Below are 14277 nucleotides of genomic sequence, written 5' to 3'. Positions count from 1 at the left end.
CCATTTCACCACTACCCCCCCCCCCTACCCTGGCAAAATCGATTCCAATGCACCTGTAGAGAGAGAGAGAGAGAGAGAGAGAGAGAGAGAGAGAGAGAGGTCCTGTATACAGTAGTATAATTCCTTATTGTCTCTGTAGTCTGTGATGAGACATTCTACTTGGGTCTATTTCGAATTATTTCTTACCCTAGTAGATTGGGTTCTCGTGAAATTCACGGTGAGTCTCCCCATTGCATGACCTTGATAATTTCGGCCAAAGAAGAATATATTATGCATTATGTCACCAAGTTGTGGACACTGTTTGAAATATGTTCATGAATATTGTAAAAGTTATAAAATCGTGAATACCACGAGTGCTTTTGTTCTATTCCGGGTGTTGGGGAGCGGGGGTTATAATAGAAAACCACTTGTGTGAATTATAACATAATATTTATTACATTCTGAACCTGTTCACGTTGCCTTAACTGCTGCTAGCAACGCTAATTAATATTTTTTGATATTTCCTTAAACCAGCACTAGGAACATTCCTTGACTTCATACAAGAGGACAATGGATGAGCGCATGGTCCACGGTCTGGTCGCTCTGCTAAAGGTCGGATGCCGCAACCTTGTTCATCGCTGTGACCAAACACCGAAAAACCGCGTGATTTTTCCGTATTTTTAGAAGTTTGACTTTAATTCCATGGAAATTTATTCTGAAACAGTGAGGTTAACACTAGACTGTTAATCAGCGCGTAAAATCTTCTCCGCGCCATTGTACCCATGTACATGGGAGATAATACCAGAAATGTAACTGACATGATTTCATCCCAGTGGGGAGAGATTGGGGGACAGAGTTTATGCAAAAATATGTTAAATCTTGCCGACAATTTGTGTAATCTCTTTCATCCATTTGACACCATACATAATTCCCAATGTATCGACAATACCCCTACCCGGCCGAACATTTTGTACAGAATAACGCGAGGCGTTTATGTTTCCCTCAGAAAAAAGATACGAATTCACGACCAACTAATTAGTTTAAATATTATTTAAAATGATATAAAAAAAACTGACTTTGAAAAAGTGTTAATAATATTCAGATACAGGCCAACCTATTGACATGGCAGAAGATATTGAATATATAATGCAGCCCGACATGTTCGTTTTTATTTGATTTGCTGAGATAAATTTGGTTTTGCCATGTTAATGAGGCAGGGTCTGCTAAAGCCCACCTCAGCCACAATACTTGGCATCTGCAAAATATTGAACAGATATTTAAATTTCAGCAATTAAAAACGACAAAATATTAATAAAAAGGTGCAATTATGAGCATCCTTTCAAAATGAAACATGTCTTACAAATGTAAATGCAGCGATTTGTAGCATGCTTTGAAGCGTTTGATAAACATATAAAGATTTTGCTCGGGTCAAGGTGTTTCAATTTGTATCCCTGCTACACAAAGAAAGCCATTGATCTTTAAACCGTGCATTTTATATTTTAAACATTCTTTTCAGGGTTTCACAGAAGATGTAAAGTGAATTTTAGTACACTGTGTTATAAATCAGCTACACTAGAGCCGTACGTTGAATTAAATCGTGATCTTTATATATCCAAGATAAATATTGACTAAAGCAAAATGCATATAGTTTATAGTTGTATGCACTAAAAGATTAAACAAGCTATCTACAAAAATATGTATAACATTAGATCCTAAATATGTGCCTAAAAACGTTTTCATCAGACTTAAAACTATATATAGAATCTATGATCCAGAGTAAACAGATTCCTGGATCCAGAGTAAATAGAATCCTGGATCCAGAGTAAATAGAATCCTGGATCCAGAGTAAACAGAATCCTGGATCCAGAGTAAATAGAATCCTGGATCCAGAGTAAATAAATCTGGATCCAGAGTAAACAGATTCCTGGATCCAGAGTAAATAGAATCCTAGATCCAGAGTAAATAGAATCCTGGACCCAGAGTAAATAAATCTGGATCCAGAGTAAACAGTATCCTGGATCCAGAGTAAATAAATCTGGATCCAGAGTAAACAGAATCCTGGATCCAGAGTAAATAGAATCCTGGATCCAGAGTAAATAAATCTGGATCCAGAGCAAACAGTATCTTGGATCCAGAGTAAACAGAATCCTGGATCCAGAGTAAATAGAATCCTGGATCCAGAGTAAATAAATCTGGATCCAGAGCAAACAGTATCTTGGATCCAGAGTAAATAGAATCCTGGATCCAGAGCAAACAGTATCTTGGATCCAGAGTAAACAGGATCCTGGATCCAGAGTAAATAAATCTGGATCCAGAGTAAACAGAACCCTGGATCCAGACAGAATCCTGTATATGTACATTTCTCCTGTAATTCGATCTAACGTTTTGCTAAAATCAAATCACCTGTTGCCAGCCATACCTTAAGTCTGTTTTAAATTTTGTAAATCTATAGATAAACAAGTGAAAAAACCAACGAACAAACAAACAAAGGAACCAAAAACTTTAGTAGAAATATAGGTAGGTGCAGATATGCAAAGTAAGCATACTGTTGCCTTCAAAATCCTATACTGTTTAAGATGGGTCTGCCATGTAAAGAAATGACATCAATGTTACAAACCGTGAGATCTTACACGCATTTAATAGCTATTGAGACGTCATTTGACTTTCAAAAATAAATAGATAGATAGAAAATATTACAGACGCCACCTATTAATCAAAGCTTTAATCAAGGACACCGAGTGTCAAATCAAAGAACCCAACTGCATAAATTCACAGCAAGAAATTTAGTGTTTGTGTTCAATGTATTGGAGACATACACGTATGTTTGTAAAATTACCATTATTATTGTTTTAAATTCTAAACTATGGAATCAAATTGTGGGCTACTTCATTAATCTGTTTGAAAGGTATTAGGTTTCTTCAGTTACAATATACTGGACAATTAACCTGTAGAGGGACTACGGATAGAACGCTTTCTGCAATAAAACATCTTATCGATGGAATATTTCTTTTTTTATATACAAAAGGATCATTATCTGCGAGTTTGGATAAAGCTTAATCATTCGCTCTCTTTAAGCGTTTATGAAGTGATACGAAATCAAAGACTGCATGAAGACACCACTATTTTAATGTCTGTGATCTTTCATCCTTAGCACTCAGAAGGGTTACGTTTTAAAAGAGTTGTGAAATTTTTTGTTCGTATATTCAATGTGAAATGTCAATTTGGTCGTTAAATAAGATAGAACAGACTTGTTTATTGTTTTTGCATAATATTTGCTTAAAATGTAGATATTTTGCATTACATTAAGAGACGTATTTCATTGGTCGTACCATCGACGCACTGACGTGCGGCACGAGGAGTTTGGCGCGTGCGCAGGTGCGACATATAAGTAAGTTTTTTAAGCAGTTATGAAAGCTTTTAAGGTTTTAATCATGTCTTGCGGGGTTATTCTGTCATTTTGATGGCGTATGTTCCACACACACATTAACGTTGTTATGCAAAGAATATTTAGAGCTGGGATTTAATAATACGAAGGGAGAAAAATCGTCATTTAGATAACCATCTTGTGGCCTCTAGACACCATGCAATCTGTTGAACTTGATATTCAATCAGAAACACATTTAATATTCATATAGCTATACTGAAATAAAAATGAAATTGATTTAAATAGAGAAAAGAAATTATTTTGGCAGTGATAATCTGAGCTCATAACCAGGAAACGAATCCGTTGCAAAAACCATCTCCGATTCGGCAGGAATAAGGCAGATTGGCCAATATTGAAACAGACAATGAATGTTTTCTACAGCAATAACGAGAAGGAAAGGTTAAATGATCCGGCTAACGAAATTTTCATATTTTAAAAAAATAACTCAATACTCCTGAAATTTGAGCAGGCCAATAATGATTTTTATTATGGAATGGCACAGTTAACTGTGTAGTTAACCTTCCCATGGCATGTGATTCGATACATGCGGTGTTTTTATACGTTTTTGCATGCAATATTTCCATGCATTTTCCTGCATGCATGGTGAATAAACTCACAACACATATCAATAAATTGTTGCTTTCTTTGCATCTTACAGAAATTGAAAATTTAGAATGTATGTAAATCGCAAGAATATTAATGGAAAGACATTTTTATACATTCTTAACACGCTTGTGATTTATTGAGAATATGAATTCATTAGGCGTGAGTGAAATACGACTGGATTCGGTCATTAAATCCGCCTCATTTAATGGAGGCAACCTTTCCGCTACAATGTTTAAACAAGACAGCTGTAATATATATTGGGATGAAATGAACAAAAATTGTTACCTTGTAATAAACAACTCTGAAAACAACAGAACAGAAATTTTCAAAAATTCTCCAATCCTGAATTTTTCATTCCCGTTACTGTTATTTGATGTTCAATAATAATAATTTAAAAAAGCGTCGGCTTTTCGATGTTTGGACTCAGAGTAAGGTACAGAAATACACATCTGATCCAGTTGCACAAAAGTTATTCGTATTTAACTGACAGTTAACGTTTAGTTAAGGTTGTAAGAGTCAGTGACTAATTCACTGCGTGTTTGTGTTCCGGTTATTTGATGTCCATTGAAAAACGTCATTTTCAGTGCTCGGTTGTGCAGGAAAGCAGACCTTATAAACCAGTTAACAAAGTTTCGTCTCGCTGTACGAGTCACAATTTTAGAAATTATTCACAGGTCGACAAAGCTAAAAGTAAAACGTTCCGAAGACACTGACTCTGGTGAGGTTGAACACTACATCTATGTGTAAGGACTTTAAGGCCTTTGTGCATAGCTTAATTATTCTTATAGATATAACGATCTAGTTTACCAATACAACCTATCATTGGGTCAAATGCTGTCTGACGTGTTTCATACCGATTGTTAGACCGTTCGTGGCACACTGATTTTGACTACGGATAACTCCGTTTATCTGATCAAGTTGAGGGCTGACTGTGGGTGAGACCGATCGACAAGGGATGCTTACTCCTACTAGGCACCTGATCCCACCTCTGGTGTGTCCAGGGGTCCGTGTTTGCCTAACTATCTATTTTGTATTGCTTATGGGATTCATGAGATTGATCACTGTTCGTTATCTTCACCTTTCATGTAATAAAATAACTACATGGACTTTTATTAAATTAATACAATGATTCAGCTATCCTCGACAATATTCACCTCGGTCTTCGGGCTCGGTAAATAATGCTTTTCGAGGGCAGCTAAATCATCGTACAATGTCTTCACCACTTGAAATAAAACTTGTGTAATGTAAAATCTTGTAGGTTTGCACATACAATAGAGCGAGGTGAAAGACTTTCTGATAAGATCAATGGAACAAAACCTGTAGGAAAGCGCCCACTTTACACATTCTCAATCTACAGCGTTAAGTGTGGCTTTTTATCTGAAATAGCAATCATGTTTCGTTGAATCGTGCCCTTTTCAAAGTCTCCCAATAAATAGCATATATAATTTTGCAAATTTGTAACATATGTTTCTTTTTCACGATTTTATTGCATAAGAAGGGGACACAATCTACCACTTAAATTAAATACATGTATTTAGTCCCGTTTTATTCTTAATGCTAACTGAAACTATATGTTTCGAATATGCCCCTTCTTGTGATCCCGTTTCTATGTATTTGGTCTATAGATGATTCGGAGGGAGGGTTTTAGACGGTCCTTCTTGTGATCCCGTTTCTATGTATTTGGTCTTTAGATGATTTGGAGGGAGGGTTTTAGACGGCCCTTCTTGTGATCCCGTTTCTATGTATTTGGTCTTTAGATGATCCAGAGGGAGGGTTTTAGACGGTCCTTTTAGTCCACTGACCGCTCATCTCGTTAACACGAGATTAATCGCCATGACAGTTCTTAATAGCCTGCTTCACCGAATACTTTCTCGCGTTCTGGAAAAATTAACATGCATTTCCGAATGCATAAATTTTATTTAGGAATTTTTGTCTACGCCTGTCAAGCGTATTCTGTTATACAGACTACATGTGTATTTTGCTAATTAAATGCTTTCATTGTTATCGAGTACAACACCGATGAAAGCCACTGAAAGACACTTAAATTTTGCAAAAATATGAAAACAAATATCATGCATAATATCTTGTTGTTCTCCTTTGAGTTCATTTCATAACGAACAAACAGAAGAAAATTAAACCATCATCTCCAAATATTTATTCAAAATCTTTAGCAGATTGTATTATTATTGAAAACTTTAAGTGCGTGGATCGGTTCAATTTCAGAATTCAACTGAAAACGTTATCTTTTTGTGAAGATTTATTTCAAACGGGATTTGATAAAGTATTGCAGACCAATCGCCAGTGAAGCCTAATCTTTTGGGGGGGAAAAACTTACAGTTAAAGAGCACGTCTTTGCACCACGAGTCGTTGAACCACGTGACAGTACCGGAACAGCTGTATGATAATATATTAGCATGCCTACGACTTCTGTACATGATATTTCAAAATTAAACAAAATAGTAACGACTGAGTGCTTCCATAAAATCTAAGACCCTGCCACTTAGGTATACAGAGGTGAACATTTTCACGTGCGCTGTCGTGCGATTCGCTATTTCCTTATATGGAATCGCCACGCGTAGGTACAACGCCCGAGATTTTACACTTATGTCGTCTCCGACAAGTCTGTCAACAGTCTTATTCCGGAGATTTGTAGACCGTGTGTCGAAAGTGCATAGTATTTTACGGGCTTTTGCAATAAATGCACGGTATATCGTTACAATCCAGGTGGAGTCGCAAGCGTCTTAGACTGTCATTAAAACTTACAGACAAAAGATATTTAAGAGGAAGCGACAATGACATTTGACGAATTTTAGGACGATTATTGGAAATTAGGCTGTACAAAAACCGTTATCTTTGTTAAACAAAAAGTAAATCCATGCAGTGCATTGTATCTTACAAATTACTTGTTGGTAAGTGATCACTACAAAAACAAGGCATCCGACTTCACGCACGCTTCTCCTACTATTATGACGTCATTTGTACGACTTCTGCATCCTCGTAAGGAAATAGTTCCCTGTCTGAAGAGCCCAATCTTGATAGGATTTTTGTCGAGGCGTCCCTTATCAAACCCTACAAAGTTTCTCGTGGTCTGTAGTGTTCTATATATGGGTTAATGACGACAATGCGTTCTAGTTCTGGTGTTCAGAGCTCGTTATTTGAAGTTCATCTTATAGCGAGGCGTGTCATTTTAATATCTATTTTAGCTTTGTTATCACTTTTAATTTTCGTTATTTCTGATATCTTATATAATGTGACAAAGGCCATTCCCCCATTTATTTAATATACCAACAGTCCAACCAATGCTGCGGAAAATTTACCCACTGTTTCGATACTGTATTCTATATCATCAATGCAAGCGTTTTCTGAAGGCTTTAGTCTTTCATCGATTTCTTTGATGCAATACTGTGTGTAAATAGCCATTTCTAATAATTCCCTTTCATTCACTTCTTTACCTACGAAAGATATAATCAGATTAGCGCCCAATCACGTTAAAAAATTATAATTCTTAACTTTGAACACGTGCACATGCGATTTAGATATAACCAGGACGATGTTTCTATTTGTTCACATGGTTAAAGTGATACAAGGGTATGTAATATTAATTCAGACAAACAAAACTGGAGGTCAATGTTTTTGAAGTATTGTTATTGTGTTCAATACTTTCTTTGGTTTTAATTCATATCTATATTAAAAAAAAAAATGAATAAACAAACTGTGGAAGAATTTACTGATTGAAATAATGATTCCATGATGGTTGAAGAATCTGACCTTCATCATAAAAGTCCAACAAAGCCACGTGGACAAATTGCGATGGTAGCTCTCAGTTCAAAGCGAGATCTAAACAAGATATTGTCCAATTTGCTGTTAATTTCCTCGATGTTTTGTCCCTGTGTGAACGCCAACGCTAACTAACGTAATGAGGTGCCGGGCGCTTTGCCCCCTTATCAAATTTAAGGGTCTATCACGACACCCGTACTACCACAGTGATATCATCGGCGCTTTTGTGTCGCTCTGCATGGCGCTCAGCTAAGTCTCATTAAAACGTTGTCACTCTAAACAGGTAGGGTAACGCACTGACAACAATCAACAAGTAGTTCTATGCAATGCAAACTAGGATTAGCAAGAAATCTTTTTCTAATTGCAGAATGTTATTTCCTATGAATACAGGAATTATTTTGCTTAATTCAATTACCTACTTTAGATAACTAAATAATTTTTGTTCAGTCATGTAAATACTGCCCCCCCCCCCCCTGAAACATGAAGTTTGAATATCAGTGTAGTGCTTACCAACGTATAGATCGCGTGCCAAAAGCAAAAGTCTCATCTTGAAATGATTGATGTTCGTCAGGCATATAGTACGTACACACTAACTTAAACAGGTAGTGGATACCTTTATTGTCAAACGCCTGCTAACGAAAGACATAAACAATTTCCCTGGGAACTAAATCTTTATTCAATACTAATGGTTGATAAACAGTAGATAGTACCTACAGAGAATATTTGCGACATCAAGGTTCACAACAGAAAAAGACTCGATCCACTTTCAAATACTGAGCTCGCAACAATACTACTACTATTACTACTACTACTATTACTACTGCTAACTACTACTATTACTACTACTACTACTATTACTACTACTACTAACACACGACTACTACTACTAACACAAATATACTACTACTATACTATACTACTGCTACTACTAACACTACTATACTATTACTACTACTTCTAACTACTACTATTACTACTACTACTGCTACTACTAACACTACTATACTATTACTACTACTACTATACTACTACTATTATTACTACTACTAACTACTACTACTACTACTGCTACTACTAACACTACTATACTATTACTACTACTATACTATACTACTACTATTACTACTACTATATTACTACTACTACTGCTGCTGCTTGTACCGTCACTACTATTGCTCAAAAGTTTTATGTATATAATATAATGTTCGGAAGTGAAAGTCAGTAAAAATACAATATTTGTATTTGTTGAAGGTTCCAAGTCTAGCAAACTATCTGTATGTCTACTCACCCTCTACTGTCTTATTTGTATATATTTGTATATATTTTGTATTTATGACCGATGAACTGTATAAGTTAAGGAAATAAAGAATCTGAACTAAAATCAAAAGTTCGATTAACGTAGAGGATACAAGCCCGTCCCGTCTTAATTATCTCCCCTCATCTAAAACAACATCAATCGATCTCAGCTACTCTTAATATTTCTTTTAAAGTTATGAGTCTAAATTTTTATTATATCTTGAAGATAAATTATTGTGAATCAAACATTTGTGATTCGTTTTAACAAAGAATTTACACATTTCAGCACCAGTGCCCCTCGCAACAGTTATAAACAAGTTGAATTATCTCCAGCTCGTAAATGCATGGTATTTGTTTTCTGAAAAATCACAGTCAGTTCTTTCTTGTTTTTAAAGTCTTTGTGATCCATTAAGGGCTTAATTGCCACAAGATCGAAGTAGATGCCTTATCAAATAATTTTAAGCGTTTTCTTGTAATATGGAAAGTAATCCGAGCGTGGTTGAATTTAATAAATCGGTGGCATAATTAACGTTTTTCCTGAAAATCACTCTAAAAGATCAAAAGAGGGTATCCCACACCGACACATGTCAGATTTCTTGAAATTTCTAATTTTTATAAGTAACTATAAATATATAATCTTCTTACTTAGCAGTTACCTGCATTCTTCTCTATGTGTGTTCTTGAATACATGACACTGGATTAGATAGATATTTGATGTCTATATGATTTAATGTTTGTGTTATATATCTGAAGCCGAGAACTTCAATAAACCTTCTCCATAGCGTTCTCAATAACTGGGAGTATATCACCTAACCCGGCAGTCGTGGGCCAAACACATAATAATTAAAACACAGTGATAAATACAAACAAAACAAATGTTTGCCATAACGCTTCATTTCCTGTGTGGAGTTCAATTGTGTGTCAATTAAGGAATTTCATTAAGTGAAACGTTTGTCATAGAAATCGGAGTACGGAGGGTCCACTCGATATAAACAAATCGCGGAACATGCGAAAAACTTCTTGTCAAATAAGATACGTTAAAATAAATCAGTTCCATCTTGCTTTATTCCAAATGTAAAGTAGAAAAATATAATTATGACTATTGGTTTAAACAATGACAAATTTACGTGTAGCGTAAGCAATTTCGAATTATGCTTGACAAATAAACAAAAATTATTTTACACTAATTTAATGACTCAAGTGGCAAAAATCCGGAATTAATATGTCATCGTTTTAAGAGAAAATAGTTCTATCTTGACAAAACTTCGATTACAATCAATTTCTAAAAATAAAATTTCAAAAAAAAAAGAAAAAAAAAAAAAAAAGCTAGCTCTGTCTGAGCAGACACGAGTGATACCCGCATCTGAAATATTCTGATAAAAACCAATAAAGTCCTTTCGTCTAGCGACTTTGTCTGCAAAATTGATGGGTATCTCTTGCGTCTTTTTGTTTGGTTGTCTTTTGCTATCAATCTTGTTTCATTTGCTCCGCTCCGTTGCGCAAAACTGTTTTACTTTCGAGAAGTATTCTGAAACGGTACACCACTTGCATTTCAATTGAAGATTTTGAATATGCAAAGTCACTTCATTGTTCCAGCTAATCTTATGCGGATTTGATGCATTATTGTTGACAGATAGACGAAAGCGTAGAGGAAAACGCCAGCCAAGCCTTTTTAAATGCAGCAATAAATGCATTGCAAGTGTTCTCAAAGAAAAGAAGCAAAGTTTACATAACAAAGATTCTGTGTTTTAAAATTGTCAATGTTTGTGAAAAATTCAAATAAGTTGCAATTTACTTCACGCGTGGAGCCGAAGAACAAACTCACGCGAGAGAGGGCCGATTTTGGCAACTCTACTATTTGACAAACTCAGTCAAGTGTTAAGAGCACGCGACGGACCCGCGACGCGGATACGGCAAGCGATAAACCCAAAGGGAGGTGTGGCCTAACTTATACTATTGTCAATATCCGTATAAAAGAAATTGTCCTGTCGGACACCCATATCAAAACTTTTACATCTCACCTATCGAAAATATTCTACCTGAGCGATTTTGCTGGAACTAGACTTCACTCCGACACACGACTGCCACAAGATTTCAGGTCATCATCCACGTTAGCATGGAGAACGACCCAAGAATAATGGAGTATCAGGTCTCAGACTTTCAGACCATCAATGGTCAAATGCTATATCAGACTTTTGTTAACGAGCCCCCGTCCTGCATGTTCTCTATATCACCCGAATCCTCCCCCGAGGCCGGAGCATCCCACGTGTACGACAACAAGGAGAACGTTCGACGGATGATGTGCAAGAGGCGTCTTGATTTTGGTCACCAGCAATCTGAGTACCTGGGACTGCAAAAACCACCAACTGTTGCTGTGGCGCGACGCAACGAACGAGAGAGAAACAGAGTAAAACTCATCAACATGACCTTTGCAACTCTGCGAGAACACATTCCCGCTGGGGCCAAGTGCGGCAAAAGCAAGAAACTCAGCAAAGTCGACACGCTGAAGGCTGCCATTGATTACATCCGGTATCTGCAAACCCTGGTGGACGAACACGATGCAGTGGACGCCGTCCTTGACAACAACTGTCTCCCTAAGTCCTCCCCAGGGACGGTCGCTCCTCCCTCCCCCACGGTCAGTTCCCCTCACCCCAGCACTTGCTCGGAGGCGTCACATGAAGGTCTCAACCTCAGCACAGAGGAGGAAGAGCTTCTGGACTTCACCAACTGGTTTTAAGCCGAACATGCGGTAAGTTTTCAATAGTTCTATATGCATATATTCAATATAAACAATATTTTATTCACAAATAAGTAAAAGTGAATGGGATTGGGCAGCAGGCACAGTCTATTTTAGCTCTCTCCATATGCATTATTTCTATCTCGTAATAATTTCCTTCTGCTCTATCCTGTAGCAAATATACACGCGTTCAATTCTTCAATGATTAAGATAATTAAAATATTTATAGATTCAAACAAGGGAATAATTATTGCAAAAATACAATACGCAATGGTTGATAGCACAGTGAATTGTCATTGAAGTAGACATCTTATTGAAGTGTCATATAATTTTTTATTGATTCCGAGGTGATACTTTATGATATGTAGTTGTGAAACATTAGGGGATAAGCACTGGTAAGTTTACTGGGTAAACTTTCGGTATTGAGGTATTGTTGACTTTATTGATAAAGAAATGCCACTGAATGTCACAATCCTGATACACCCCTATCTACTTATGGCGCTTCCAAGTCGATAATTCCTGTCTTTAATCTCCTTCGCCTTACAATAATTATCGGAATAGCTATCCTAAAAGATTATTCATCACCACAAAATTGATTAATATGAAGCACATTGCACGATTCTCAAATAGTTCATTGGCAAAGAAAGTTCAGTTAATTTTCCGAGTGGGATACACTTTCCTGTGTGATCAGTACTTGCATAGCGCTACTTTTTATGAGTCTTACGAAATTTAGCAAAGGATCAGAGACCATTTATTGATTGCACTACTACAACTCATACCCACGGATTTCTTTTATGTAATGTAATAAGATTTGCTAATTACATTCTGTTTATTTTACCCTTCGCAAACAGCGTCAGGCGTGTTATCTTATTGTCATTAAACATTTATTATTTTTTATTCAAACAGAAAGAGGCCTAAAATCAACATTCCATGATTGGATAAAAAATGAAAGGTGCACGCGCTTGGCGTTACGTTGCCTGCCAACGTAGCTCCGCCCCACAAGATACGCACTAGCGACAACGCCAGGTGCAAAGGAGGTGTTACCTATGATTGACAGGTGGTTGAATAGCGCAACACGAGCCTTGGGACGACACGCGAGTGATCTTAAACAAATAAGTCTTCCAAACGCGGAAAAAAAGATGACAGATGACGGTGACAGAATTATGCAAATGAAAAGAGGAGATGAAAATAAACTTGAATTTATAATTCTATTTTATTGATATATAATATTGAATAGAACTATTTTTATAGAATCAAATTTGAATCATGCCATTGCTTATTATATATATTTTATATACATGATTATACAAGTGCTACTATTTTATTTAGATATTTTTAATGTATAGAGAATTCTATTTTAGATTTATGATTTAAAAATAAACCCAATATAATGCATCTTCGAATATTTGTTATTATATGGTGTGCAGCGTGCAAAAATATGAAATCTGGAGTGGTGTTGAAAGTTTTATTGGATGCAGGTAATAACACATAATTTAATGCCCCCTTCATTAGAAATATATCATTATTGCCAAAAGGACCGGCCACTGGGTCGTACATCATATCAAAAGATGAATTACGACAGCAAGACAATTGTAAAAATTTTGTGGAATATATTTGAATAATACACATGTAAGTGGAATGCAGTCAAACAAGCATTCCCACTGTTATGTTATCTAACGAATTGCAAATTTGTTAGAAAACTATTTCAGTGAGTTGGAAAAGTTTCTAGATTTGAAACTTTGCAACGACTTCGAGTTTAGAAACTGAAACATGACAGGCCCCCTGAATGCTTTATCACCGAGTTATCGCGCTCGTGCCCTCTGGTTGGTTGTAGAGATATGATACGGGTAGAGTTCTGTGTCTCACCTCACCACAGGTCGACAGGGCAACAGTGCATTGTAGTTTTATTGTCTTCAAGAACTGAACAGTGAGCACTCCCGATAAAAAGCTGCACCTCTCAGAATAACGAAACTGTACCATGATCTGAAATTAAAGGAAATAATAAAAAAGGACAAAGAGAGAGAGAGAGAGAGAGAGAGAGAGAGAGAGAGAGAGAGAATGTCACCGAAAAACAATCTGACAGAAAGAAAAAGAGATCGTCTGTAGTTTTATTGTTCAGGATGAATTATATTATTTCTTATTTTTTTCCTTCTTTCTTATTTTCTCATTTTTTTTAATGAAGAAAGAAAGCACTATCGTAGGGCGGGAAAAGCAATGATTCAAGAGAGAGTGTATCAGCTAGCAGTTATTGTTCCATGGAGTTCAAATTTACTGAAATGTGCAATGTCATTGACCTGCACTTAGTTTAAATCTCTGGTGGTCACAGCAAATCATATTGTAAGAAGCAGTTTTCAGAGAGAGAGAAAAAATTATCACAGAAAACGTTCTTAATTTTTTCCCCAGAGAGATTGCCTCCCTTTTCATTAAAATCAAAGGACACAAAAATAAACATTCGCGA

General features: G+C 36.2%; 1 protein-coding gene across 1 annotated transcript; it reads left to right on the top strand.

Moving 5' to 3' along the window:
* The first annotated feature begins 10633 nt into the window (after nucleotides 1-10633).
* Nucleotides 10634-13213, top strand: LOC125675607 (achaete-scute homolog 1a-like). The gene is made up of 2 exons (XM_048913363.2): nucleotides 10634-11831; nucleotides 12726-13213. The coding sequence occupies exon 1, from the start codon at nucleotides 11199-11201 to the stop codon at nucleotides 11817-11819; it is 621 nt and encodes a 206-aa protein (XP_048769320.1). The 5' UTR covers nucleotides 10634-11198; the 3' UTR covers nucleotides 11820-11831; nucleotides 12726-13213.
* The last annotated feature ends 1064 nt before the right edge of the window (nucleotides 13214-14277 follow it).

The sequence above is a fragment of the Ostrea edulis genome, chromosome 3 (assembly GCF_947568905.1).
Source record: "Ostrea edulis chromosome 3, xbOstEdul1.1, whole genome shotgun sequence".
NCBI lineage: Eukaryota > Metazoa > Mollusca > Bivalvia > Ostreida > Ostreidae > Ostrea > Ostrea edulis.
This window is presented reverse-complemented; position numbering and strand designations above follow the sequence as displayed.

What these genes read in the sequence shown, in the direction of transcription:
- LOC125675607 (XM_048913363.2), top strand. Translation starts at nt 11,199, where the DNA reads ATGGAGAACGACCCAAGAATAATGGAGTATCAGGTCTCAGACTTTCAG.